Genomic DNA, 25,258 nt, shown 5'->3' on the forward strand with positions numbered 1-25,258 from the left:
CCTTTCTATCTATCCATCACACATCTGAGGCGTGTATAGGGAAAAAGGAAAGCAATCCATGCAGGAGGCATGATTTCTCCCATCAAACCTTAATAGAAACCCACAATAAATGGCAGCTCTTCTCCAAAAACAGATTCTTACCTTCTCTCATATATGACATAGCTTTTGATTTAAGTCTGGGCTTCAGGTCTCCTGCTTTGGCCAGATAGTCCAGAACATAAATATTGGGTGCAAAATTGATCATATTCTGTTCCCCACAGCCGTAAGGCATCTTGATCAGTGACTCCAAACCGCTGATAGAGGGGCCAAGGATGTCTCCTGAAATATACAGTTCACAAGACAACGTAATGGAAATGCCAGTAGAGAAATGTGGAAGGTTGAGTTAATCACTTCACGAGTTTTCTTTTATGCTCAAGAAAAAACATTGGATCACTTGTAAAGGATACCCTAATATACTCATGCACTTCAATGAAGCAGACACACAATAACTGAAATTATCATACATATGCAGTACTCTATATCACTTCTGCTAATAATGAGTCTAGGGAATGGGCCAAGAGTATTTGAGGCTGCAGCATTGCTGAAATTCACCAAGTGCAGACCTGATTAACCTCCTGGATATGAGACCACTAGGAGCTCAACATAAAACAAAATATAATACATCAATGTCTTCTAAAAATTTGATGGTAATTACATATAAAACTGAAGACCGACCAACAACAACAAAACCCAAAAATGTCTAGCAGGTATACAATACTCTACAGAGCTATGCTAGTATGTTAGCAGTGTTTGAAACTTCCATTGTTCTAGTCACATTTTGCAACAAGGAATTTCATTAGCCCAAGCAGTTTCTGAGCTGTAGTGTGGAAGGAAAGGAGGACCTTTTTCTGCCTCCCCACTTCCAGCTATTCTCTGAAGACTGGACAAGAGACCCTGTTAAGAATATTAGGGTGATGGGCAAGGGAAGGATTAGACCATGTGAAAAATGAACATAATATTTTAGCTGCAGTTCATTCATTTTCAGCTTTGTATTATTGTTATAAAAAAGCGTGCCTAGACATTCCATTGTTGCGCCCATAATCTAGGTTTAAGGTGCCATTTAGCTCCTAGCTTTCATATCTCTGTTTCCAACACTGTATGTTAGCAATGAAAAAGGAGGCTGAAATTAATGAGTTATATGAGAAATAGCCTGCACATTGGAACACTTCCACCTATTCTCACAGGCAAGGGATAATTTATCTATTCAAAACCAGTCATGATACCAAACCAGTAACAAAATAACTTGCATGCTGAATAATTCAGCAATCAATTAGAGCACTCTTACTGATATTTCAGTTTCATATTTACTTTTTATTTGCCAGCAGGCATCAAAATGAAACAATGTAAGAGGAGTGAAATGCTTACCAATAACTGTGACTTGCACTCTTTCGCTGCCAGGTACTACATCAGAGGGAAAAGTGAAGTTCAGTCTTTTTGTTTCAAATCCTATTCTTTTGGACAGGTCCAAAAGAACTGTCTCTGAGTGAGACTGTTCTAATCCCTCAGCCTGTGAAAAAATAAACAAAGACTAGATGCATGTCCAAAAGTTATTAGGTATGGTAATTCTTTGTGCACTTCTCCCAATATCAGGGACCTCTACGGATCTCAGAGTGCAATCCTGTATCTGCTTAGCTGGGATTAAGCACCAATGAACTCAATAGAAATAATGTCTGAGTAGACATTTGTATAGGATTGCATTGGCAGTGCTTATATTGGGAAATGAAGCAAAAATGCAACAATGCATATCCCCATGGATTTTTGCTTCACAAGAGTTGATGTGCTGTATTAATCTTGAGTAACAAGTTATCAAAATTGCATCTTACGACAATATAGAAACTCTTTTCAAGACTAATAAATTTCTGCCATGAAGTTTTCTGCAACAGAGTTGGGTCTTCTTAATAATTAATAGAAGGTTTTCAAGGAGCACAATTTAAGCCTATTTTTGTGCAGAAAACAACCATAAAGCTTCTTCACATTTTTATTTCAACAATTTGCAATTACATACTGCTTAACACTGTAGTTTGTAAGTGGTGCACAACTTCCATGTTAGTCTTGGTTCATGTGGAACCCAAACATACCTTAAGGGCCAGTTCAGATATAAACATGCCTGACTTCATAAACAATGATCTACTAAATTAATGTGCCACGTACTTTACAAAATAGTTCTGTTATGTGTATTACACCTTTATGTGCAGAAATAAGTGCTTTAAGTCTCAAGGTCTGGAAGTGAACAACCGACCTGAAGCTGTGGTGTGACTGGCCTGGTTCAGACATAATGCTAAACCGTGCTGAGAAGGGAACTTAATACTGGAAAAATGAGGAACAGAGAGAATCTAAAATTGACAGATTATTTGATCTCAAGCTATGCCCAGATACAAACACTATCACCAGTTTTAGATATATCAATACCAAGCAGTGTTCCATTAATGTAATTTCCTCAGAAACCAAGGAGACTTATTTCACAGCAAATGTGTTATGGCTGAGATATTAATTATGTAACCTTCAACATGAGATTTGTTAGAATCATTATTTTCCTGTAGTAATAAGTTTATCCTTCTCAATATTGCTAATCCTTTCATCAGATTCTGTCTTCCCACTTCAGTTTTGTCCTGTCCGCATAGAGACCATGTTTCTTCCATGTTTTATGCAGAACCTAGACACAGGTCCAGAGTTAAGCACAAATTGGGTTCTTACAACACTCAGATCATCACTCCCTTTAGAAACTTCCCATAAATACTTAAAACTAATTATCAATTGTGTGAAACTTTTAAAAGTGGGTCATCCATCCCACAAACAGCTTGTGTAAATAATGATTTAAATTACCTTCACTAATACTTTCTGTAAAAGAGCATCAGAAGCAATGGGAGATATGGCCGTCACTCTGATGGGAATCTCTCCAATTTGCTTTGGCTTGATCGGAAAAATAACAGTCTTTGCAGCTTCACTTGGTACCCATACTGATCGCTGGTTTCCCATGGCATTTATATCATTAGAAACAATAAGGATTTCAAAGGTGTCACTTGTATCAAGGGTCACCGTAACCTATAAAAAAGTGGCTAATTAACATACATTTTGTGCTACTAGCAAAGACATTTAATGTGACATTTACCAGGAGACACAGAAAGGATTTCACATAGATGTGACTACTACCAATTATAACGTGGGTGGGCCCACCAGGATACATCAACCTTAGAGTACCCAGGAACACTCAAGAAAACACAAACAAGAAAGAAGGGGGTGGGCAACTGGGAACTAGGAGAATTGAAAGTGAGACAAATATGACACCAGGAGATAGGACAGAGAAAAGAAGAAAGTGCAGAGTAAATGTCAAAAGCAAAATAACATGTGAAACTTGTGCAAATTTTCTGCTAAGGCAAAGCCACACTTAGCTATAACGTTCTGTATTGTACCAAAAACAGTCCATTTGGCATCAAAATTCAATCAGTGCTTTTGTCCAAACCCATCCATACAGTATGATTCTATGCATGTTTACTCAGCTGCAATTCTTACTGTGTTCAAGGTAGCTTACTCCTTAGAACATCTGTGTAGGATCACAGCCTAAGCCAAAACAAAAAAACTGACAAAATCCGATTGCAAAATGACTCCCCACCCCACCCCCTAGGGTCAGTAACCGATAGACTTAAAACAGTTTATCTCTGAATCCATGTTCCAGCAAGACCATGAACTACCCCAGCAAAGGTTAACTAAGAGCTGGCAACAGCAAAGATAAGGCAACTACAAGACATCATGGGCAAAATCCAAAATTGTGTGCATGGACTTCCTCTCACACAACAGGACTTCCTCTTGCTCTCAACTTACACTCCCTACACACACCCAAATTTGCTCCAGAGGGTTGGGTGCGTGCAGGCAAGGGTGCAGAGAACAAATGTGAATTGTTGTGTGAGAAATCCATTCTGCTCACGTACAGACACCATTGGATTCCACCTAATATTAGAAAATGAACAAATGAATGAATGTTTACCTCAGTGCCTTCTTTCAAATAATTAAAGAGGTTTACTTCCAAAACAATCTCTTCTCCTCTTGTAACACTAGGAGGAAGGTTTAAGGAAACAAAAAAGGGCTGGAAGACTTCTAACTGAAAAATATAAAAAGTAATACAACAGTGAACCCTTGTGGTGTATAGGTTAGTTGTTCAGCAGAATACAATTTAAATGCAAATGGTTTTTGATTAGAACTTTTCACAACAGACCTTGATCATTGGCCAGTTAGAATTTAATTGACTAAAAACAAACATCAGTATGCTAAGAAATGGGGGGTGCAACTTTCACATAGCACATTTTGTAGGTCGTGCAGTTCTTGAAGTACCTCAGCCGGCATGCTAGAAGCTGACGTATAGCTGCACAGATTGAATATGGGGCTCCAAAACACAGCTGCCCCATCTCTCAACTCGCACACATACAAAGATGTGTCTCTTTCACAACTGTGGCACTCTTATATGTCCAGGACAGCATTTAGCCCCTGAACCTTGCATAGCTACAGTATGAGATAGTTCTTGGGGCATGTTTCCTACACTTAAAAAGGAATTTACTGTTGCCTGTATTAGAATAACTTTAGACACTGATTCAAGAGCAAAATCTAATTTACTGAGCATATTCTGATTAAAGTAAGTTAAAGACTGTAGCTGTTGTGATACAAATAGGGTTACCAACCAGATATTATTTGATTGGCCTGACCAGAAGAGCTATGTTATATCAGGCAATAAGTATTAGTATCCAAAAGGCAATGAGCTCCAAATCCTGCCAAAGTCCACCCCATCCATATTATTCTAGGCTCCAAAGCTGATATACTAGTTTCTGCCCAACTTCACTCCATCTCTACCCCCATATCACTAATATTTTGAAAATAAAAGTTGGCCACCCTGTAATCCACTGGGGCTCTTTGCACATGTGTAAGGGATAGCATGAATAAATAATGGCTTTCCCCCATATTTTCAGACAGCAGTCCCACCAGTCAATATATTAAAAAATAGACTGTGATATGGTCAGCAGAGTGAGGCAGAGGGTGGGTGAAACTGATGCTCAGAAAAAGAAGAAAAATTCACTGTACACAAAGTTCTCAATTCACACTTGTGAATTATGTTGTGCTTGCAAGGAGCACCCACTAGGAACTTATATCCATCATAGATTTTTAATTATTACCAGATAAGGCTCATTCCTAAGCCCTGTAAGCTTATTAACACTGTATCTATAAAGCCTGTGCTCAGTTATATGTTTTTGTAAAAATATTATTTGCATGTGTCAATGTATAACATGTTTTCACCATATGGAACTTTAAATAGAAACCGAGCAATCCAACAATGTACAGGAGGGAAATTAAGTCATTGTGAGAAGTGAAGTGGAATCTTGGCTATGGCTTCATTAAAGACTACTCAGCTGTTGGCACGTTCAGCCAAGCGTGCACTTTCATAGTCAGAAATCACCAGGATTGATCAGTCTCTGCCAAACTACATTCAGGGGGGAAAGGAATATTGACCTTAATCTCAAGTGAGCTTGAAATAAAAGTTAATATCCAGATCCAAATCCATGAATGAGGTATTCTCATAATCAAATGTTTTGTTTTCATATATAACTGCCAGATGGAAAGCCTAGACCCCAAACCTCAACCACTCTTCTTATTTGATTATAGTATCAGATTTGATACTGAATATTATTCAAGAGCTTCGCTAATAAGTATATTTTAATGTAATTTATTTTAGAAGAAAAAATAAACTTATATACAGTGGTACCTTGGTTTTCAAACGTCTCTGTTGATGAACGTTTTGGAACTCGAACACTGTAAGCTCGAACGTGCCTCTGAAATTGAACCGGAAACATGGCTTCCGTATTGAGTTTTCCATATTGAGATTTCTGTTTTGAGGCTTCCGTTTTGAGTTTTCAGTTTTCGAATGTTTCGGAACTCGAATGGTCTTCCGGAACGGATTACATTCAAAAACCGAGGTGCCACTGTACTACCTTATCCTAAAACAGGACAAGGGAACCTTTGGTCCTCCAGATGTCGATGAGACTACACCTCCCATCCTTCCTGACCACTGGCCATGCTGTCTGGGGCTGAGAGGGATTAGAGTCCAACAACAGCTGGAAAATTGACAGAACTTGTTGGCAGATATGGCATTGGGTTGGATCCTTAGTCTTGGTGGGAGGCAGGGCTTGGGAGTCAGTCCCCTTCTATAAAAAAAATAGGGTACCCCGTTAAAGGGATCCAAGAGGGGCTGCTTCTGTCCAGATGCCGAGATGGCAGTCCTGGTATGACTGCCTGCAACTGATGTATATCATAGGACAACCCTTAACCCAGGGCCAACCCAACCATTATTCTACCTGCAGTCAGGCTGGCTGATTCAGGGCACATACCCACTTATTACACCAAAGGCTACATACATCTGTAATCAATGAAGTTGTGGTCTGTTTGAACCCAATACTTTGTCCTGTCTCTTTATTTGTCATCATTCTCTGGGCCCTGGCCAGGCACAGGCTCCCTGCACCTGGGCATGCAATACATTTGTGGGCTCACCAATGACTCTCTCCCAAACCAGCACTTGCCAAGTCAGAAGCATGATCACCACTTCTGCACAGAGAAGATCCTCAAAAAGATAACAGTAGGCCTGGGATGCCTCTGCAATGCTTTCTCACTGAGTCTATATTTTTTTTTGGGGGGGGGGTGTCATCAAGCTGGTAGGAAGGCCAAGAGCAACACTAGCAAGACAAAATGGCAGCATTGGTCTCTGACTTCCCTCCAAGTTGGCTGGCATACCCCTTATCATTGAAGCTTCCTAGATTTCCCCTAATTTTGCACTAGTGTGCCTGGTGGATTCTTTTGCCAGGGACCTGAAACCTCACCAGCTCTTTTAGAGGGGGTGGCAGTAGTAATGTGAGGGTTTGCAAAAGGTTCAGCCTGTAGCCTGATTAAGGAAGATCAATACACCCAGGTTGAAGAAACTGGCCATTTCTGTTCATTCATCTTTATGGTGCAATCCTACAAAGCCTTACACAAAAGCAAGTTCAACAGGACTTTTTCTCAGAGTAGATATAGGAGCACAGTCCTAATAATGCTTCCCAACTCCTTATCTAGTAAATACAATAAGCAGAACTGCTTTTGGGCCAAACTAAATGCCAATGTTTGAGTGACAATCCACTGCTTCTGCTGCCCTGAGAGCACAAGCCAACAGCTGTCTTCTGTCACTATTACGGAGTTAGGGTTCTGAGATATCCCATATTACTTAGGGAATAGGACACATCACTAAAGTAGCAAAAGGTGGTATTTATTTTGAAATCTGTTTTTATAGTGATGCTTTCAACTCATCCTACCCCTATTATTATTTTTCTTAGATTAGAGTGCCCTCTAGTGCCTAATTATTTCCTGCAGACTTTTCCTTCACCGGATCTTTCCTGTTTCCTAAGAAAGCTTATCTTGGGAGACAAGGATAGGCTACAAACCCAACTTGCCACTGGGCTTATTCTCTCTAGAACACTAAGGCTCTTCTAGCCCTTTTCCTGGTGCTAATTCTCTTCTCTTGCTCTGTTCTCCTCCACAGCTTTCCTCATCCCTGTGGTTTAAATGGCAGCTGAGGCAATGTTAAGGTTTAAGGCACCAAATATCTGAAAAAGATGCCCTTCGCCTTTGGAATGGCCTCAGTTTCTGAGCTGCATCTTCTCACCACCACATGGACATAGTATTGTTGGCAGATGAAATCACACCTCTATGCTCAGGGTTCTACAGAGGGGTGAGGTGCATTTGCACTTGAATTTCTGTTACCTCAATAGGCGTTTTCATCACACCCAGTCCAAGGTTTTCAGATATTATAAACGCGCTAGCTACCCAGGTACTAATGGTATCAGGAACAGTGACATTCAGTGTTGTTTCAGTCGATCTAAAAATGAAAAGAAAACAGAAATATAATTTCAGAAGGATAAACATCAACAATGGTCAGTAAATCTAGGCTGATTTTCCTGGTGGAGTAATGAATGATTTGCTAAATCAAGTTAATGGTTTGAGGAAAGATTTGCAAAGGTACAAATGAAGGCTATGCATTCAGTTTCTACATAAGGGCTATGGTTCTATTCATATTTTATGAGATAAGGGTGCTTGCCACATACATATTGGTGTTTTGGAGTGGAAGACACTTTGAAGCGGTAAGCAAAAATATATGTTTATAAGCATGGAGCAGAAAGGACACGTGCTAAAGGATCCAAGATTGGCAGCATACCCCTGACATATGCCCACTACTTGCTACAAATATGCACTTCTGCTTTACACTGTGCTTGATGTTTTAATTTGTTGGAAGCTGCCCAAAGTGGCTGGGGAAACCCAGTCAGATGGGTGGCATATAAATAAATGCTTGTTGCTGTTCAACTTTATGGTGTTTGTCACTCAAGTATGAACCAGCTTCTAAGAGTATTTTGCCCTTTTCCTTATTTGTAACTCTAGAAAACATTGTTTATAACATTCTTCAAGAATGGGCTGTCCTGCATATTGGTGCTCGGCAAAGACGCCCATTTGATGGGAAACTCTTCAACAGAAGTATTAAAAGCTACAGAGAAGTTCCTTCTGCTGGTAATACATTACATTAATTGTTCTCTAATAAGAATGGATATGTAAAGAAAACCCTTTCTGTTTACCTTGTTGTGATTTCACGCCAAATCCATGTCTCTGGAAAATTTGTCCTTATATGGGGATTTTCAAAACCAACAGACTCTCTTGGGGGCTCCAGATGATGCTGAAAGTCTAAAGCTGAGCTATAATCCATAACTGGGGGGGGGGGGGGAGAGAGAATACTGTAACATTCTCTTCATATAATTTCACTGTTTAAAATCTACACTGCATCCTAAATTGTGTCACTTTTTTTCAACACACACACACACACACGTGTTTATTTGCTTAATTGAAATAAACAAAAGAAAGGAACACTTGCTTTATGTTCTACATACATTGCATGAGCCAAAAACAAAGAATTATACTTGATGTTACTTTTACTTACAGCCTTCATAGTTTTCATCTTCTGGAAGGCTGGCGTCAGTCAATACCCAGAGTTTGCAATTCTAAACACAATATATAAAAATAACTTTAAATTTAAAAAATATGCAACATGTGAACCATTTTTATCAACCTATATTTTATTTCTTTTTACTAACATACATTTTTACTTTACATATTTTAAAGCATGCATAAATAAACAGCATTTTTAGTTTAGAAAATAAAAGCTAGCTTTGTGTGGAAGAAAGTCAGTATCTACAGAGGACTGAGTTTTCTTCTCTTCAATTGCATCTGAAAACACAAGCATACAAATGAATGGAATTGCCTACTGAGTAACCCTTACCAAACTTTTATTTTCTTTAATACATCAAAACAATGGAAAAGTACATATGCATTTTAAAACTGTACCTGAAAGACACCATATGAGCTTCTGGCTGCACCATAATCAAGTCCTCTATTATATAAACTTAGCTCATGATGAATCTAAAATAATAGTAATAGTACTTAGTTTTCATAGGAGAAACCAAAATAAATTCAATTAATCATGATCACATAGATCTTGTTTTAACAAAGAATATTCTCTTAGCAAGAGTCTTATCTGTAAGAATAACAAAAATTGTAAGACACAACAATAATAAAAGTCAACAAAAACAGTTATCTGCCACTTAGCTGTTATGATACTTTAAAATTGAGTATGTACAGAATTGTTAACAAAATCCTTGCAAAAATACAATGGGAATCAATAAAAATGTTTTCTCACTTCCCCTGTATCTCTACCACTTACCACAGGTTTGTCAATAGTTTCTCACTTTTTCTACACCATGCATAATTTTATACATCTCTATCATATCCCACTTTATTCACTATATTTCCAAACTAAAAAGCTTAAAATGTTGCAACCTTTCTTCATGGGGAAGTTGCTCTAGACCCTTGATCATTTCAGGTGCCCTTTCCAGCACCTTTCCCACTTTTTGAGGTGCAGGAACCAGAACGGTACAAACTTTTATTCTCTAATGCTTTTTGCCATCCCATACTATAAAAAGGCCACTCCTGGAACTTCCGACAGCTTCAGGAAGGTTGGGAAGCACGGTATTTTTTGCTCTACAAGACGCACCAGACCACAAGACGTTCCTAGTTTTTGGAGGAGGTAAACAAGGAAAAAAATATTCTGAATCTCAGAAGCCAGAACAGCAAGAGGGATCGCTGTGCAGTGAAAGCAGCAATCCCTCTTGCTGTTCTGGCTTCTAGGATAGCTGCACAGCCTGCATTCACTCCATAAGACGCACACACATTTCCCCTTACTTTTTAGGAGGGAAAAAGTGAGTCTTATAGAGCAAAAAATACGGTAACACTCTTGTAATAATATGTTACTTATATGCTCAGCTTCCCTGAAAACCTCCCCTACATACTAAAGGATAAAGTTGGCAAGTTTGCAAGAACTGTAGATAGGGGTCAGGAGGAAGAAGGAAGCACCAGCATTGTTGTGTGTCTCTCATTCTACTTCCCACAAAAGGATTATATAATTCTCCCCAATTCATGCTCTCAAGCTGTGAAAACAGATTCTTCCCATTCTTTGCTTCTTAGGCCCACTTCATGGAGGCTTACTTTAACAGTATAATGACAAAGTTCACAATCAAATCTAATAGCTGCTCCTACACAGTTCTAAAATACACTTCAAACATTTCTTTTCTTTCAGAAACTTACAGCATCCTCTGTGATATCACTTCTTTTCCCCAGGAGCTTTGTGCTTTTGTCAACAACCAGAAGACCAATGGTTGCTTTTGGTTCCGTCACATTAATCTTGAGAGTGACTTCCTCAGAAGGCCCAGCTCTATTTTTATTCCAATACATATTGATCTGGGGGTGGGGGGAAGCATATTAGTTTACATTATGCAGTAGATAAAGGAGAATGAACAATTATTTTACTTCAGGTGCTGACTCCTAAATATATATTTTTAAAGAAATGTACCCATGGGAGGGAAGTTTGGGTTACAGCCACAGTGCTGGAGAGAGAGTGTGAATCCCCTCATTAAAAAACAAAAACAGAACATGGTGTTATCTCCAGTCATGGATCTCTTGATAACCTATCTATTTTGGCCCAAAGAGGCAGGAGCAATCCTTAGAAGACAGAGAAAGAAGAATGAAGCAAGGTTAAAGGTGGGGAAAGGCCAGAAGAAAAAATAAGTCAAAGTAGCAGATAGAGGAAACACAACGCAGGATTGAAGAGATAAACAGCACATGACCTAAAAGGGACTGGAGATAGAAAGCTGAGGAGGGGGGCAGGTAAGCAAACTGGGCCAAACATCTTCCATTTTTATATCAAACAACTGTAGCAAAGTAAAAATAATCTTTATTTATTTAAATTATTTTAATGTAACTCTGATTTTTAATGCTACTGTTTAACCATATATGCCACCCAGAGACTATGCTTATAGGATGGCTTTTAAATTAAATGCAAATATGTAAATAAATGTATGCAGTGTGTAGAATGCATACTCTTTTGCACAACATGGACATAAGGCCATGCACTGTGAAGCTGTTTGCACTAGCAGCCAATACATTTAATCCTAAGCATCCTTTGCAGGTAAGTACAGCAAGGTCTATAAATGGGTTCTAATACAGGAAACCTAGTTTAAAATCTGAAAGATGTTAATGAGCAATTAAGCCGACCAACTAGTGAAACAGTTTGTAAACTATGACTCTATGCTAATGCCTGTCAGTACGTGGGCTTCAGTTATATACTATGTTTATTTGACTTTATTTATGCTTCCCTTTTTGTGTATAGTCTCAAAACAAAACAGAACACCATTTGTGTGAGAGGAAGTCTATGCACACAAACTTACCTGATTTTTAAAGACGAGTTGAACAGGAATGCAGAGATCATCACTAATTACTTCACCATCATCACTCACATAGTAGGCAATTATGCATGCTGTAGGAGCCCAAGAATGCTCTGGTGTTAAAAAGAATTCTGCAACGTTTACTTTACCCGCAGCCACAATTTGTTCTTTAGATACCACCTATATGAGGAGGGGGGAAAGTTAATTGATCTTCCTGTCAGCTGAGTTCCAGCTGAAATTGTAACACATCTCACAATTCAACATCTGTTATTTATAAAAGCAGCTAAAGTATTGTTGCACGCCAGCCTAATCTCCATGCGGTGCGAGATTCCAAGGGTTCCAGGAGCGCTTATCCAAGGTCTGTGTTTCCTTTTGGAAATGAGGCACAGTGGAGACTTTCTGTGGTTTCTTTATGGTATATAGTTTATTTACACATATATACAACCTAAGTCTATGACAGAGGAGTTTGCAGCATAGCCACCCCAAGAGCCTTCTTCCATAGCCACAGTCTTGGATCCAGACAGACATAAAACATGGTGCTCTCAAAACATTGCTCTGCTTCCTGCTTTACTTCCAGGTCACATAACTCCTAGCTCTAACCCCTCTAAGATCTGGCATTACCAGTTGAGGGAAAGGGGACCCACTGTCTTACTGTCTCACACCAAGTTCCTCTGATGCTTTGTTATCTTAATGGCCCATTACCCATCCTATTAACTTAACGCAGGAAGCTTAGCTTAGCTTAGCTTAACTCGCTTTCAACACTTGTTGATTCAAGGGGATTAGAAGCGTTTGGCATACAACCTAAAACACACAGGTCTGACACCCAGTTTTAACACCTTCAAGCCTTAATTAAATTCTAACACCCACTGGATCTGGGGATAATAGAGGTCTAGCACCCACAAACTCATAACAGTATAATAACAACTATACAGGTGTCACGTGAATAGTTCTGGCCCCACAGGCATAAATGCCTAATAAAAAAATCCATTTTTGTATGCCACACATTGCAGCAAACACAGGTATACCAGCACATTTACATTCAGTGGGAAAGCTACAACCAGTCTCACCTCTCTGATTAGCATACCCAAATGATACAAGGACGTACAATTGGCATTTTTAAACACTTGCTCATAGTCCTATCTGGAAATTATAATTTTTGAGTAGCAAAATCCTCCTTATTGCCTATGCTGTCTTTCCCGTGTTTATGGTAAAATTCAACACAATAAATATAAAATAATTTTTTAAAATACCATATAACTGATCTCTTTCATCGGCTTGTTGCTTTGAAGATTCAGCTCAAAAGGAGTTCCAACCTAGGGGAAAAAATACAACTTGAATGAACATGCTAATTCCCTATCATGATGTAGTGTATTATTAGTGAATTTTGAAACTCATCGATTATTGAAAAGCAGAAGTTACCTTTACGTCCTGACTTGCTTTTTTAATCTGGAGAAAAGTCATGGTGGTAGAGTAGAATGTACCATATATGATTATAGAAGTTTCGCTCTCTAGAAATTTGGCCTGTAAAAAAAAAAGGAACGGGTGGGGGGACATTCAACACATTGTGAGGAAATGTGTTCAATTAATGTTTCACAAATTGTATAATTAGTGCCTCTCCTAATTGAAGAAACATACATAAATAAATGAAGATATCAATCTGCCTTTAATGGTTAGAATGAAAGAAAAAGAAAAAGCTGCACTCCATCAGAATGCAAAAAGAAGGTAGAGATGGAAAATCCAATAGTTCCTGAAGCAATTTTCTTAAATTATCATTTAAATTAGTCTCAAGATAGCATCACAGAACTTTTGATTTTCTTTTTCCACTCAGAAGACGTTTCTGTGCCCAGAGATGAAACATAGCAAACACCCGTGATGAAACAGACAAACGCTCTCTTTCTCCATTGCCAGCTAAATTGGACTGATGCAGTAGAACATCCTGCATCTGCTTAGTCAGTCTACTCTACTGTCCTAGCCATGGATAGACTGAAGAGTGGCTCCATACTGTCAGAGGAAGAATCTTCTATCTATATCCAGTAAGGAAGCCAATCAGGCTGGCAAAGAAGAACAGAGCATCTACTTTGTCAGCTCAATGTTTTGCAAAATGGGTCAGGCTATTTGAGGAGGAACAAAAAGATGAAGGGACGCAGCTAGGAAAAGTACTAGGAGAGAATTCAGAGGCCTGACAGGCCAAATTAGGCCCCTCCCTAGGTTAGATGATTTCTAACAAGTTGTGGTGAAGCTTCTGCTTTAATTTTTCACTAAACCACAGTTTCTCATCCCATATGAATTTGAGGAACTGTTGTTTATCTTAACTCTAGGTAGTTAACAACCCAGGATATCAAGCCAAGGTTTCATCCTGGTTTGCTTTAACTAACTAGAGGTAGAATAATTCCCAGAATTTTGTGATGAGAAATAATAGTTTAGCAAAAACTGAAAGCGAAAAATTTCACTCTCTTCCTCTTATTCACATATGAGTGGAGAAGAAGCTTAACTATAGTTCATAATAGTTGCCTGAACCACTGGTGGGCACACCTACTATGAAGTCTAAAAGGATAAATTAATACACTTGAAATGAATGTCCTCCTGCATCCTGCAGGGTTTGGCCTTTGTGAGTAGAGGTCAATGAGGCAACCTCTCCAGTGAACTGAGGTGTTGGCAGTGCAACCAAAAGGTGAACCCTTTGGACCAGAAGTGACAATGTGGGGAGAGCACACTGAGGATGCAGCACTGCTCATCCCAACAGATGATAAAGGCAGGGTAAGAGATGCATCAGGGATAGGTCCTGGCATATCAAAATAAATACTGTATTTTTTGCTCTAGAAGACTCACTTTTTCCCTCCTAAAAAGTAAGGGGAAATGTGTGTGCGTCTTATGGAGCGAATGCAGGCTGCACAGCTATCCCAGAAGCCAGAACAGCAAGAGGGATTGCTGCTTTCACTGCGCAGCAATCCCTCTTGCTGTCCTGGCTTCTGAGATTCAGAATATTTTTTTCTTGTTTTCCTCCTCCAAAAACTAGGTGTGTCTTGTGGTCTGGTGCATCTTATAGAGCAAAAAATACAGTAGCTAAAATAGAGAATAATAATAAATATGCTCAGTTTTCACAAAAAGCCTAGCAGAATAGGTATGTTTTAACTGACTCCCTAAAAATTTCAAGAGGGTAAGCCTGGAAGAACTCCCCTGGCATGGAGTTTCATAGTACTGATATCACATCTATCTGTCAGATTCGCCACCTTTAATAGGAAAATAATAACATAGGCCTACTAGGCAGGGCTGTTGTATGGGATATTGAGATGCATCTGAAGCACTTTGAATACTCAGGTAGGCATAAGAACAAGTTTCCATACTAAGATTCTTTTCATCTTCTGATTAAGTATTTACATATTTTGACGGGGGAAACACAGAAAAAGCATACCTTAACATGCAGTGTTGTTGTATTAACTTGAACTGGAAACTCAATCTCAATAATCCCATTTTCTGGCACGTGGTAGATTAGGTTCTGAGATGCCTCATTTGCCTGTGATTCACCCCCATCACCATATGGGTAGTAAGCAGGATTCCCTATGGATGTGGCAGTGATCACAATGTCATTCCTTCGCTCATCAGACGACAGCAGACTGTTGTCAATTTTTGTTACTTTCAGCTGAAAATAGTAAAAGGCATGTCCATAAATCAAACCCAAACTTTCAAAATCATGATTTACAACAACTAAGATTTATACTCAAATCCTAAATATGGAATGCCAACAGTGCATTTAGTGCTGACAGCTTGCAACCACCAATAACTAATAGACCAAGAGACTCAAAATAAATTGTATTTAATTTCTTTAAAAGACTGTATCAATATATACAGTATTTTTAAAAACCCAACTCTTGTCTCCGTAATACTGCTTTTGCCTTTTTTCTAGAATGATACTGATAATATAAAGAGTAGTAGAATAACTCACCGTAGCTATGAAGTTCAGATTAGGCTTGAGAACTGCTGGATACTCAGAAAATTCTAATATGTAGTCATGATGCTTTGGAAATACAGTAGCACTTGCATTTTGGGAGATTCCTGTTAGAATATTTGGAGGGTTTAAAAAAAAAAGTCACATGCATAATCATTCCTTCCTAATAACACTTGCAGAGTCCGTATTTCTCGTGATTCCAACTACTAACAGTTTATACTGCTGTGAAAGGCAGCTCCTTTCTCAGCATGTAGCAAGGATTTGCAGGGAGCTGGATATGCAGGGGAAAGTCTCCTCCTACAAGGCAAAAAAGGGGAAGGGGGCATGCCCTAGGGAGTGACGAGGACTTGATTATGAGCCTCAAAGGCCAAAGGTACCCCATACCTGCCTTAAAGAAAACCCCATATAAAACTGCATACCTGTAAGTGCTTCTGTAACCACAGCTGTAATTTCCACCGGCATCTGGTGATGCGCAGAATAACCCCAATTGTTGTAAGTTATATTTTCCACCTCTAGAATGTCGAACGTAAAGTTCACAGATCCATTAATCTGAAAACAACAAGAAGAAGAAAAACTAATCAATTTGTTTTATCTTCTGAAAGGAATAAGCAGGCATGGGGGAGAGAGAACCAGACCATATTTGTATCACTGCATTTCCCTTAAGGGTTAAGGTAGCATTAGCAGAGCACAATTTGGAAATGGAAATGATAAGTAAAACAAAATATTGTCAAAACATGAACCTGCGGTGGATCTTGGAAACATCAGAAGTTGGGCTGATAGTGAGCCTAAGCAGCACGAACCACCTGCGAAAGGAGGGAACTGCAGGCAGATCAACCATACCAGTCACTACTGCCTTCTTACTCCAACAAGCAAGAGTAGGCCATGTGACATGTCCTGACCCCATGAATGTTTCTGGCTCAGGAGATCTGCTATTACTGCTTACAGATTACCTGCACATTACTCTAACTTTGTCTTTAGCTGACAACTCTAGGGGAGCTGGAACCGGGACATCTCTACATGACACACTGCTTTCTTCAGTGGGGGACTACTATGTAATGCCCACTGCACAGATCATTAGAGAATTGCTTAATCATTTCGATGACAGAGTGATAAGCATAAGCCACAGGGTAGCATAGGTAGGCAGCTGGGTAAAAAAAAGCTAAGGCACTGGATTGCAATTTTAAAGCTTTATTACAGTGGTGCCCCGCAAGACGAATGCCTCGCAAGACGAAAAACCCGCTAGACGAAAGGGTTTTCCATTTTTCGATGCGCTTCGCAAGACGAATTTCCCTATGGGCTTGCTTCGCAAGACAAAAACGTCTTGCAAGTCTTGCGCTTTTTTTCGCTCCCCCCCTTTTTCTAAGCCGCTAAACCGCTAATAGCGCTAATCCGCTAATAGGGTTGCTTCACAAGACGAAAAAACTGCTAGATGAAGAGACTCGCGGAACGGATTATTTTCGTCTTCCGAGGCACCACTGTATTTCCACAAAGAAATCATTGAGGTGGCTGAAGAAGTGTTATCCGCCCGCCCAACATAAACACATGTCAGGTGCTAACTGCAGCTCACCTCAAATGTCTTAGTGATATTTTTCTTCCTTCCATAGAACTGGGAACAATCAACAGTTACTTTTCCCTGCACAGGCTTTCCATATGTGTACCTGAAACAGTCAACAAAAAACCCATCATTTCAAAACAAGTTTCTGAAGACAGGTTGAATCAATCTCATAAGCCTACAAGTATCCACTTGAATCTGATCATACATACCATGCATGTAATTTTAAATCTGGGGATCATACCCTTTTTGGATCTAGGCATACTGCAAATCACACCGAATCAGTGAAATTATTGCCCATCACTAATAAAATGCATCTTTTACTTTATTAACGACAGTAAGTACAAGTATCCCTACTATACATACAGAGACAGAGTGGACATAAGCAACACCTCAGGTTATCTGGAAATTTATTGGAATTTTAACTCGTATGAAATTCACCAGCCATAACAGTGCCACACAAGTGTTCCTGCAGTTAACACCTTCTTTCTTGAAGCGTCTGCCCTAATAACTTTCTTCAAGTTCACTTGTGGGGTCAATGACATTCTTTAATTGTCATGTTCTGGGAGCAGGGCTTAAATTACCAGTTTTCTCTTTATAGCCACAGTAATTTCTCATTTTAAAATTATTATTATTAGTTTTGTATTTTAAAATTGTACTCAGAAAAATATACTTTTAAAAAATAATGATCAACTGTTATGTCTGCAAAGAAGGAATCAATAATTGAGTTAAATCCCACCTTTGCAAGGTTAGGAACTAGCTAAGGACTAACATGGGTGTACAATGCATATAGACCTCAAATGATGTAAGATTCACTTTTTACCTACTTTGCTGTGACAGTACCAGTGAAATTCATGTCTTTCTGAGAATAAAACAGAGGTGTTGCTAGAAAGACTTCAAACTTTGGTAGCACTAAAAAAGAAGAAGCTATAATTAATTTGATGGCCATAGCTATGTTTTTCAATACATGTTTCAGTAATGTGGTTTTCTCAGTATAATGCAAACAATGTATTTATGTACCTCATCTACACTGAAATCACATATCACTTCAGTTCTATACCATGTTAATTGTTATGGCTTCCCCCAAAGTACTTTTAATTTGGTGAGGGTGCTGAAGATTCCCTCAAAATGTACAATCCTCCAAACCAGGAGTGGGAAATCTAAGAAACATGGGAAATACTGAGCCACAAAATATGCCCACCCCCACAAAAAAGTCTGGTCTTAAATCAGCTGAAGTTATTGGTTCACACGAGTCATCGGATGGAAGCAGATGGGAGAGGTCTTTAAAACAAGTGGGCTTACAGGCACTGAACCTCTTCCTCTCCTGAATATTACTTCATCTCAATCCATTGCTCCATACTCTTTATTCTCAGCTCACTTCTAGTAATAGAGGTGTAAGGGAGAAACTGTTTGGAGCAAAAGACTGCAGAATCTTAATGTACAGGATAGGAAAGTGTTCAGCACTTCTTTCCTGCACACTGCTTTTACTGTTAGACACACACATCCTCAGCTACGTATGTGAATGGGGCAGACATGTGAAATACATCCCCATGGCATCAAAAAAATATAAAGCATCTTTAGAATAACAAATGAAGTTGAATACTCTGTTCCATGTGGGCAAATATAGGAGGTAAAAGGCTCTCATAATCCAAGTCTCGTGGGCTTCTGCGATTTGAAGGCTTTTCAATATTATGACTTTTTTAATGTAACGTTCATAATTCTACTGTTGCTACCTTTAACTTTTTGAACCCCTTCTGTCTTCCAAAAAAAAAAACAACTGCATCCAAGTTTACATGCAAGCAGGAATCACTTACCATATTCCATCACTGTAAATGTCTGATAATGTGTCTGATCCTATAGAAAAACAAAATTAATTCTATGAAAGGTATGCGTAACTTGTATGATGTATTGTATCTAAGATAGGACTTTTCCCAAATTAATTCTAGCAAGCAAGCAAATGAATAAATAAGGTACATGCTGAACTGCCATTTTCCCAAAGACAACTTTACAATACTTAAATGTACTGTGGCACCTTAAATACTGTTACACACCACCCCAATCTACACAGTAGTTTCCTATACTTGCACAGCTATTTAATCATTGTTTAAAGAGCATCACACACAATAATGCACACTGCATAATCACACATCTCCACAAGCACATCAGGAAGTAGGGCAGTGATCAAAAGGGCTGTTCTATATAGTTTCTCAGCACAGCTTCCGAGAGTGTCTGTGGAAAAGCTGAGTCGTTTCCATAGAAACTAACAAGGCTAAACAGTAACAGGGAGCCAGGCTGGACAGTTTTAAATTCATTCTGCTAGCAAGCACGAACTCAAGAGTTGTAAATAATATCAAATCAACACATTTTTCTACCCTACTGCATTCCGAGGGGTGAGTGGGGATCACAGCAGAGAGTCAATATGCTCTCAAACAACTTGATTTCTCCTTTCAACTTACACCACTACTAAGGCCAAATCAGAAAATGAATAATTAAATAATAAAGAAATCTTTAAATAGACTCATTGTTCTTTGGGACCAAGAGCTCAGGTGAAAAGGCAGCAACTAGCCAACACTAGCCAGCACACCATCTCAAAGTGAAAACTTGCTCTCTCACAAACTGAACTCTCTTACACAACTCAAAAGTTACAACTTCCTCATACAACAACTCTCATAAGAGAGCCCAATGGTCCATCTGGTCCAGAATCCTGTTCTCAAAGAGGCCAACCAGATACCTGCAAGTAGGACCTGAACCATAACACTGTTTACAGCGGATAACAGAACATCCCTGTGCTTGTCAATTTGTCCCAAAGTCTACACAAATTCTTTCAAGGCCAACTTCTAATGTACAACATTTCTGTGCTTCCCTTTTCTTCTGATTTCCACTTCCTCAATCTGCATAGCCCTCCAAAGCAGTTAATATTGAATGCTTCATTCTCATTTGCTTCTTGGCTCATTTCCAGTCACAATTAATGGTGTCCCAATTTGCTCTCTGTGACTGCATGTGATTGCACTTTCCTCTATTATGTTGCTCAAGTGTCTAAACCAACTCAAGAACTACTAAAAACTGTCTTTGAACTTCTTTTTTAGAATTTCAGCTTTTAAGAAAATATACTGTACAAATGTTTTGGTAATGAGTTATTAAAAGCTGTATCACATGATTTCTATATATCTTTTGAACTGAATGCTGAAGTAATGGAGCACCATAGAATGCCTTCGCCACATCATACTTTTTGCACAGTAATCAGTATCTGAAGACTCAGATCTTTCTCAGTTGCTGAGCTCATCCAATTTAGACAGTATACATTTCAATTAAACTGCACAACTGTAGACAGATTTAATCTCTAGCAACGATGAACTAACTCCAGTATGCAACCTAGCCCCATGAAAATCAATGGGAATTTAATTATTGATTTCACTCAGAGATACATTACATCCCTGTTAAAACAATTCATTATGTTAATACTCACTTTTACTTGAACTTTTATGGACCAGTCACCCAGGACAGGATATTTGGATATTTTAAACTGCTTGGCAATTTTGCCTAGTTTTCCATTCTGCGACAACCACTGTTGAATCAAATTGTGTCGAGGATCCTATTTTTTAAAAAAATGTCAAAAGCATGTGTTTAGTAACACTCAGAAGAGAACAGTGGGGAAGGAGAGGGGAAATACCATCGTTAATTCTGACAAGCTAAAGTACTTGCCCTGATAGCGCAGTGTTGAATTCCACCCAATAAAAATTAAAAATCATACAGCTTCTAGCACAGCACATTACAATTGCTACTACAGGCAGAAAAATCATTAACTTGTTTGCCAAGACTGTTAGCAATTTCCAGGTGACCCATGGGGGAGAAGTTTGGGAACCACTGATTTATTCAAAATTAAATCCCTTGCCATTATGTATAAGAATAGTCTTAGTGAAAATACACTGCAAATTGCATAACCATACTCTGAAAGAAAACCCTGCTTCACCAAATAATGTCAAGTTTATACTTACATGAATATATATATTCATAGGAGCATTGTACGGCTTGAGGTCAGGATACAGAGTAACAACCCGTATTTTCACATCTTGGCCTGGTTTATACATAGTCTTGTCAGTTTGGATGAATACCGATAAGCTCTTGTGCTCAAATTCAAGGACAGTGTGGTTAGAAAATAGCAGACGACCTTCTGAATATCCTTTGACTAGTAAATCATAATCACCCGGAGTACTGCCCAAGGGGAGCTGGGGGTAAAAAACATGATTGCTTTATTTATTTCTAAAACAAATACTGGACACACAGAACAGTAAAACAATGAATAATTAGAACTCACAAAACTAAAAAAATTGAAGCTGCAATCCTATGCAACTTACCTAAGAGAAAACCCTACTAAAGATATCCAAGTAAATACGAGTAAGATTATGACATAAAATCTACAAATAAGTTACAATGACACTCCCTAAAAGTGTTCTGTCACCTAAATTTTCATTTATTCTTTCATACTATAATCCCATTTATATGTTCACCCACAGCTCCAAAAACCATGGTTTATGTAGCTATGAATGAATAATGTGGAAGTTCACTCCTGCCTCATCCCTTTGTTTGCTTGTTGCATGCCAGCTTCAGTGTAAAGATTGTGACTTGCATTAAGCCAAAGTTCCCCATTACAGCTTAACAAGACCATCTCTACCATTAAGCAGATTGTGGCAGCTGACTGAGGCAGCAGATGTTGGAGGCTGTGACGTGTGGGAGGACAGAGCTATGCATCCTGTACCCCCTAAGTTAGCCTACTGTAGCAACTATCCCCTCACCAGTGCTAAAAGAAGATTCAGCTGCCATAGATTCGGCTGGCTTCTCTATGTGGAATGGAAAGGTGCCATCTTGTTCTTTGCTTCAAGCAGTGAAATGTATTGTGCTGGCTAAATGGGACCAGGTTTACTGTCAATCAGTGTTCGAAACTCCCATTGTTCTTGGAGCCTTTTGCAACAGGGAATTTCATTAGCGTGCGCAGTTTCTGAGCTCTGGGCGCAGTACTGCACCAAAGATTTCAGATTAAAACTGCAGAGTGGAAGGAAAGGACGACCTTTTTCTGCCTCCCTACTTCCAGCTCCTCTTTGAAGACTGGAGAAGAGACCCTCTTAAGAATATTGGGGGGGGGGTGCAAGGGAAGGACTAGACCATGTGAAAAGTGAACATAATATTTTAGCTGCAGTCCATTCATTTTCAGCTTTGTATTCTAGTTATTAAAAAAGTGTACCTAGACATTCAGTTGTTGTGCCCATAACCTAGGTTTAAGGTGCCATTTAGATCCCACTTTTCATATCTCAGCATCTAACACTGCTGTCAATATGAGATCCTGGATCATTATCCTGGTTTCTGAGCCTGCACTATCAGGCAGACAACAATCTGTCCTCTGGCAGAACAGAATCAGGCTGCAGAAGAAAATGGTTCCCCTAGGACATTTGATCTAAATTCCCAACCATGATTTGTGTTCTGGAAAGTCTTATTCTCTGAGTTAGTCTGCAAGCACGTTTCAGAGATACATGGCACAAGCAAGCACAGACATGCTTCTAAGGCAGAAGCAGCAGCCATGCTTACAATTTACAAGAAAAGGGATTGTGCAGAAGAAGAATCATGATTCATCCGCTCCTGTTCATTGGCTCTTAATTATTTTGAGGCAAGTGCTACATGACAATGTGGTTTGCACCTAAAAATGCATGTTGATATAAATCTGTTTTAAAATCTTATCTACTATTTATGAATTTTAATACTTTTACACCCTCTTTGTTAGCAAACAAAACCTAGAAGGAATGCTAATCCCGCATTCTTGTTTGTTTCAATTACATCTAGACATGCCAGGAACACTAGTTTCAATGTCTGTTTTAACATCATTGTCAGATGATGTTTCCTAAAACAAGATATGAAACGCCTGCATTTCAGTGTATATGATTCACTTGTCAGAAGGAAGCTCTTTGCTCACTAATAGTGAACTTACACTATATACAAGATTAAAATGAAATAAAGGTAAGTAAATGAAAGAGGCAGCATCCATTCAGGAAATATTTCACATGGAACTCTAGTACTTGGAGGAAATAATACTTACAGCTGGAAGGACAAGTGTACCAACCGAATCTGCATTTAAAAAAGAAAAGGGGGGATTAATCCACCTCTTGCTTCCTACATGCCATGTACTGTACCATGTACAGCAAATCCATCCTTACAATGCTTTTGTTGGAATGCAGCATTGCAGCACAAGTCTCTTGCATAATGTGAACCTTCTTCTTGTATTTCCACAGTGGGACTCCAGTGGTACCTGCAAACACACTTCCTGAGGATGGAGGTTATTTCTGGAGACCTAGGAAGAGGCGTCAACTCCATGTTTTCCCAGGATCTAAGTCAGCCATCACAAAGCAATGAGGTGGGAGCCACATTCTACCTGCATGAGGAGCCCCACCTCCTAAAGCTTTCTTTAGGCATGACATGTGTGAGCGGGGTCCATGCAATGACCAGGGAATAACTGCCCTGGCCGTGCTACCCCATGCCGACTACTGCATGAGTACACAATGAGTACAGATATCTGAAAAACAACAACTGCACATGACACTGGGGGCTTGTTTTCAGATAGCTGTGCTCAATGCACAGGGTGGGACTAGCCCATCTGTGCAACACGGGAGCAAGGCAAACTTCAGGGGTCTACTTCCCGATCATCAGATGGAACCCCATCAAGAGTGTAACATGTGATGTGGGCTCTAGTGATCGTTATAGTAATTGCTACCTGGAAGCACACTTCCTGGAGTGGTTTGCTGCAAACCTCAGTAAGGACAGCAACAGGAACACCAGGAAGCTGGGGAGGTGTTTTTAATTCATGCCGACCTCACAGGATCTCTCTTGTCTGTCCCCACCACCAAAAGGTGAGTAAATAGTTTGTATTGCATTGTTACAATATTCCAAGAGCTGCCTCAGAGATCATTTTATTGAAAGACACGGCATAAATATTTATACTAACCATCAGTGTATCAGAATTCAAAGATGTGTTTCTCAGGGCAGAAGCACTGTTACTTTTGTACACTTTAGTCGTCATGAAGTATGATTCAAATATAAAGTCAAAAAGTGATATACTTCATTTCTGAGACCAGGATATACAGAAAAGCTGTACCCATATCTTATTTCTACTTATGGCAACTCAAGGCCCTGCTACTCAGGGGAGAGGTGGCAGAATGAATAAATATTCTTCTAGACTTCTAATATAAATCTAGAGGCTGGGGTGCAAGGATTTAGAAAGAATTTATTCCTAATTCCCAGTGGCCTCATTCCCATGCACTAATTGAATTCTAATTCCTACAGACCTGTAACAACAGGCTTTTAATGCTTAACTTGTATTGACTTTGAAATGCTACTCTTAAATTGCCTTCTGTGTATTGTGCAAAGTATCTTCAGCAAATCTGTCAGTGTCGGCAAGAAGAAGTAAGGTCAAAACCAGAGTGCTCTCATTAGAGATATCAATTATTTAATGGAATGGGAGGCCTGATTGTTATCATGATTTACATCATCATGATTGATATAATTCCATTCTTTCTGCTCTCTCAATAAACCTACCCCATATTTACCGTGAGGCCATCACCCACAAACCACTCATGGACTGACATTCTTTATCTATTTATTTTAATTGTTTTGTTTATATATTTATAAAGTGCACTTTCATTAAAAGTATATGTAACAAGGTGGTGTACTGTCAGGGAAGAGTTAGAGTTAGAAGATTCCAGTTTCCCAGAGGGAGAAAGCATTCCCCAAGGGGGGGAGGAGAGCAGTGAATTGAAGAAAAGAGAGCAACAGGTAGGGCAGTGTTTCCCAACCACTGTTCCGCGGCACACTAGTGTGCCGCGAGATGTTGCCTGGTGTGCCACGGGAAAA

The 25,258-nt window shown here is 39.2% G+C and overlaps 1 protein-coding gene across 4 annotated transcripts in view; it reads right to left on the reverse strand.

Annotated features, from left to right (window-relative positions):
* The window catches only part of CD109 (CD109 molecule), a 71,869-nt gene that overhangs the window by 30,344 nt on the left and 16,267 nt on the right, over positions 1-25,258 (reverse strand). For all 4 annotated transcript variants that reach the window (XM_082218237.1, XM_082218236.1, XM_082218235.1 and 1 more), the window contains exons 3-23: positions 23,451-23,479; positions 21,361-21,591; positions 20,832-20,957; positions 19,180-19,219; positions 18,193-18,277; positions 17,381-17,471; positions 16,233-16,362; positions 15,811-15,920; positions 15,280-15,507; positions 13,287-13,388; positions 13,118-13,180; positions 11,871-12,047; positions 10,732-10,884; positions 9,436-9,510; positions 9,032-9,092; positions 8,673-8,802; positions 7,810-7,924; positions 4,022-4,135; positions 2,863-3,081; positions 1,405-1,546; positions 142-318 (exon numbers count right to left, since the gene is read on the reverse strand). In XM_082218237.1, coding sequence (XP_082074363.1) covers positions 142-318; positions 1,405-1,546; positions 2,863-3,081; positions 4,022-4,135; positions 7,810-7,924; positions 8,673-8,802; positions 9,032-9,092; positions 9,436-9,510; positions 10,732-10,884; positions 11,871-12,047; positions 13,118-13,180; positions 13,287-13,388; positions 15,280-15,507; positions 15,811-15,920; positions 16,233-16,362; positions 17,381-17,471; positions 18,193-18,277; positions 19,180-19,219; positions 20,832-20,957; positions 21,361-21,591; positions 23,451-23,479 — 2,598 coding nt within the window. The remainder of the gene's footprint in view (positions 1-141; positions 319-1,404; positions 1,547-2,862; positions 3,082-4,021; positions 4,136-7,809; positions 7,925-8,672; positions 8,803-9,031; positions 9,093-9,435; positions 9,511-10,731; positions 10,885-11,870; positions 12,048-13,117; positions 13,181-13,286; positions 13,389-15,279; positions 15,508-15,810; positions 15,921-16,232; positions 16,363-17,380; positions 17,472-18,192; positions 18,278-19,179; positions 19,220-20,831; positions 20,958-21,360; positions 21,592-23,450; positions 23,480-25,258) is intronic.

This window comes from Podarcis vaucheri (genome assembly GCF_965113315.1).
Source record: "Podarcis vaucheri genome assembly, chromosome: 3".
In the NCBI taxonomy this organism is placed as follows: domain Eukaryota; kingdom Metazoa; phylum Chordata; class Lepidosauria; order Squamata; family Lacertidae; genus Podarcis; species Podarcis vaucheri.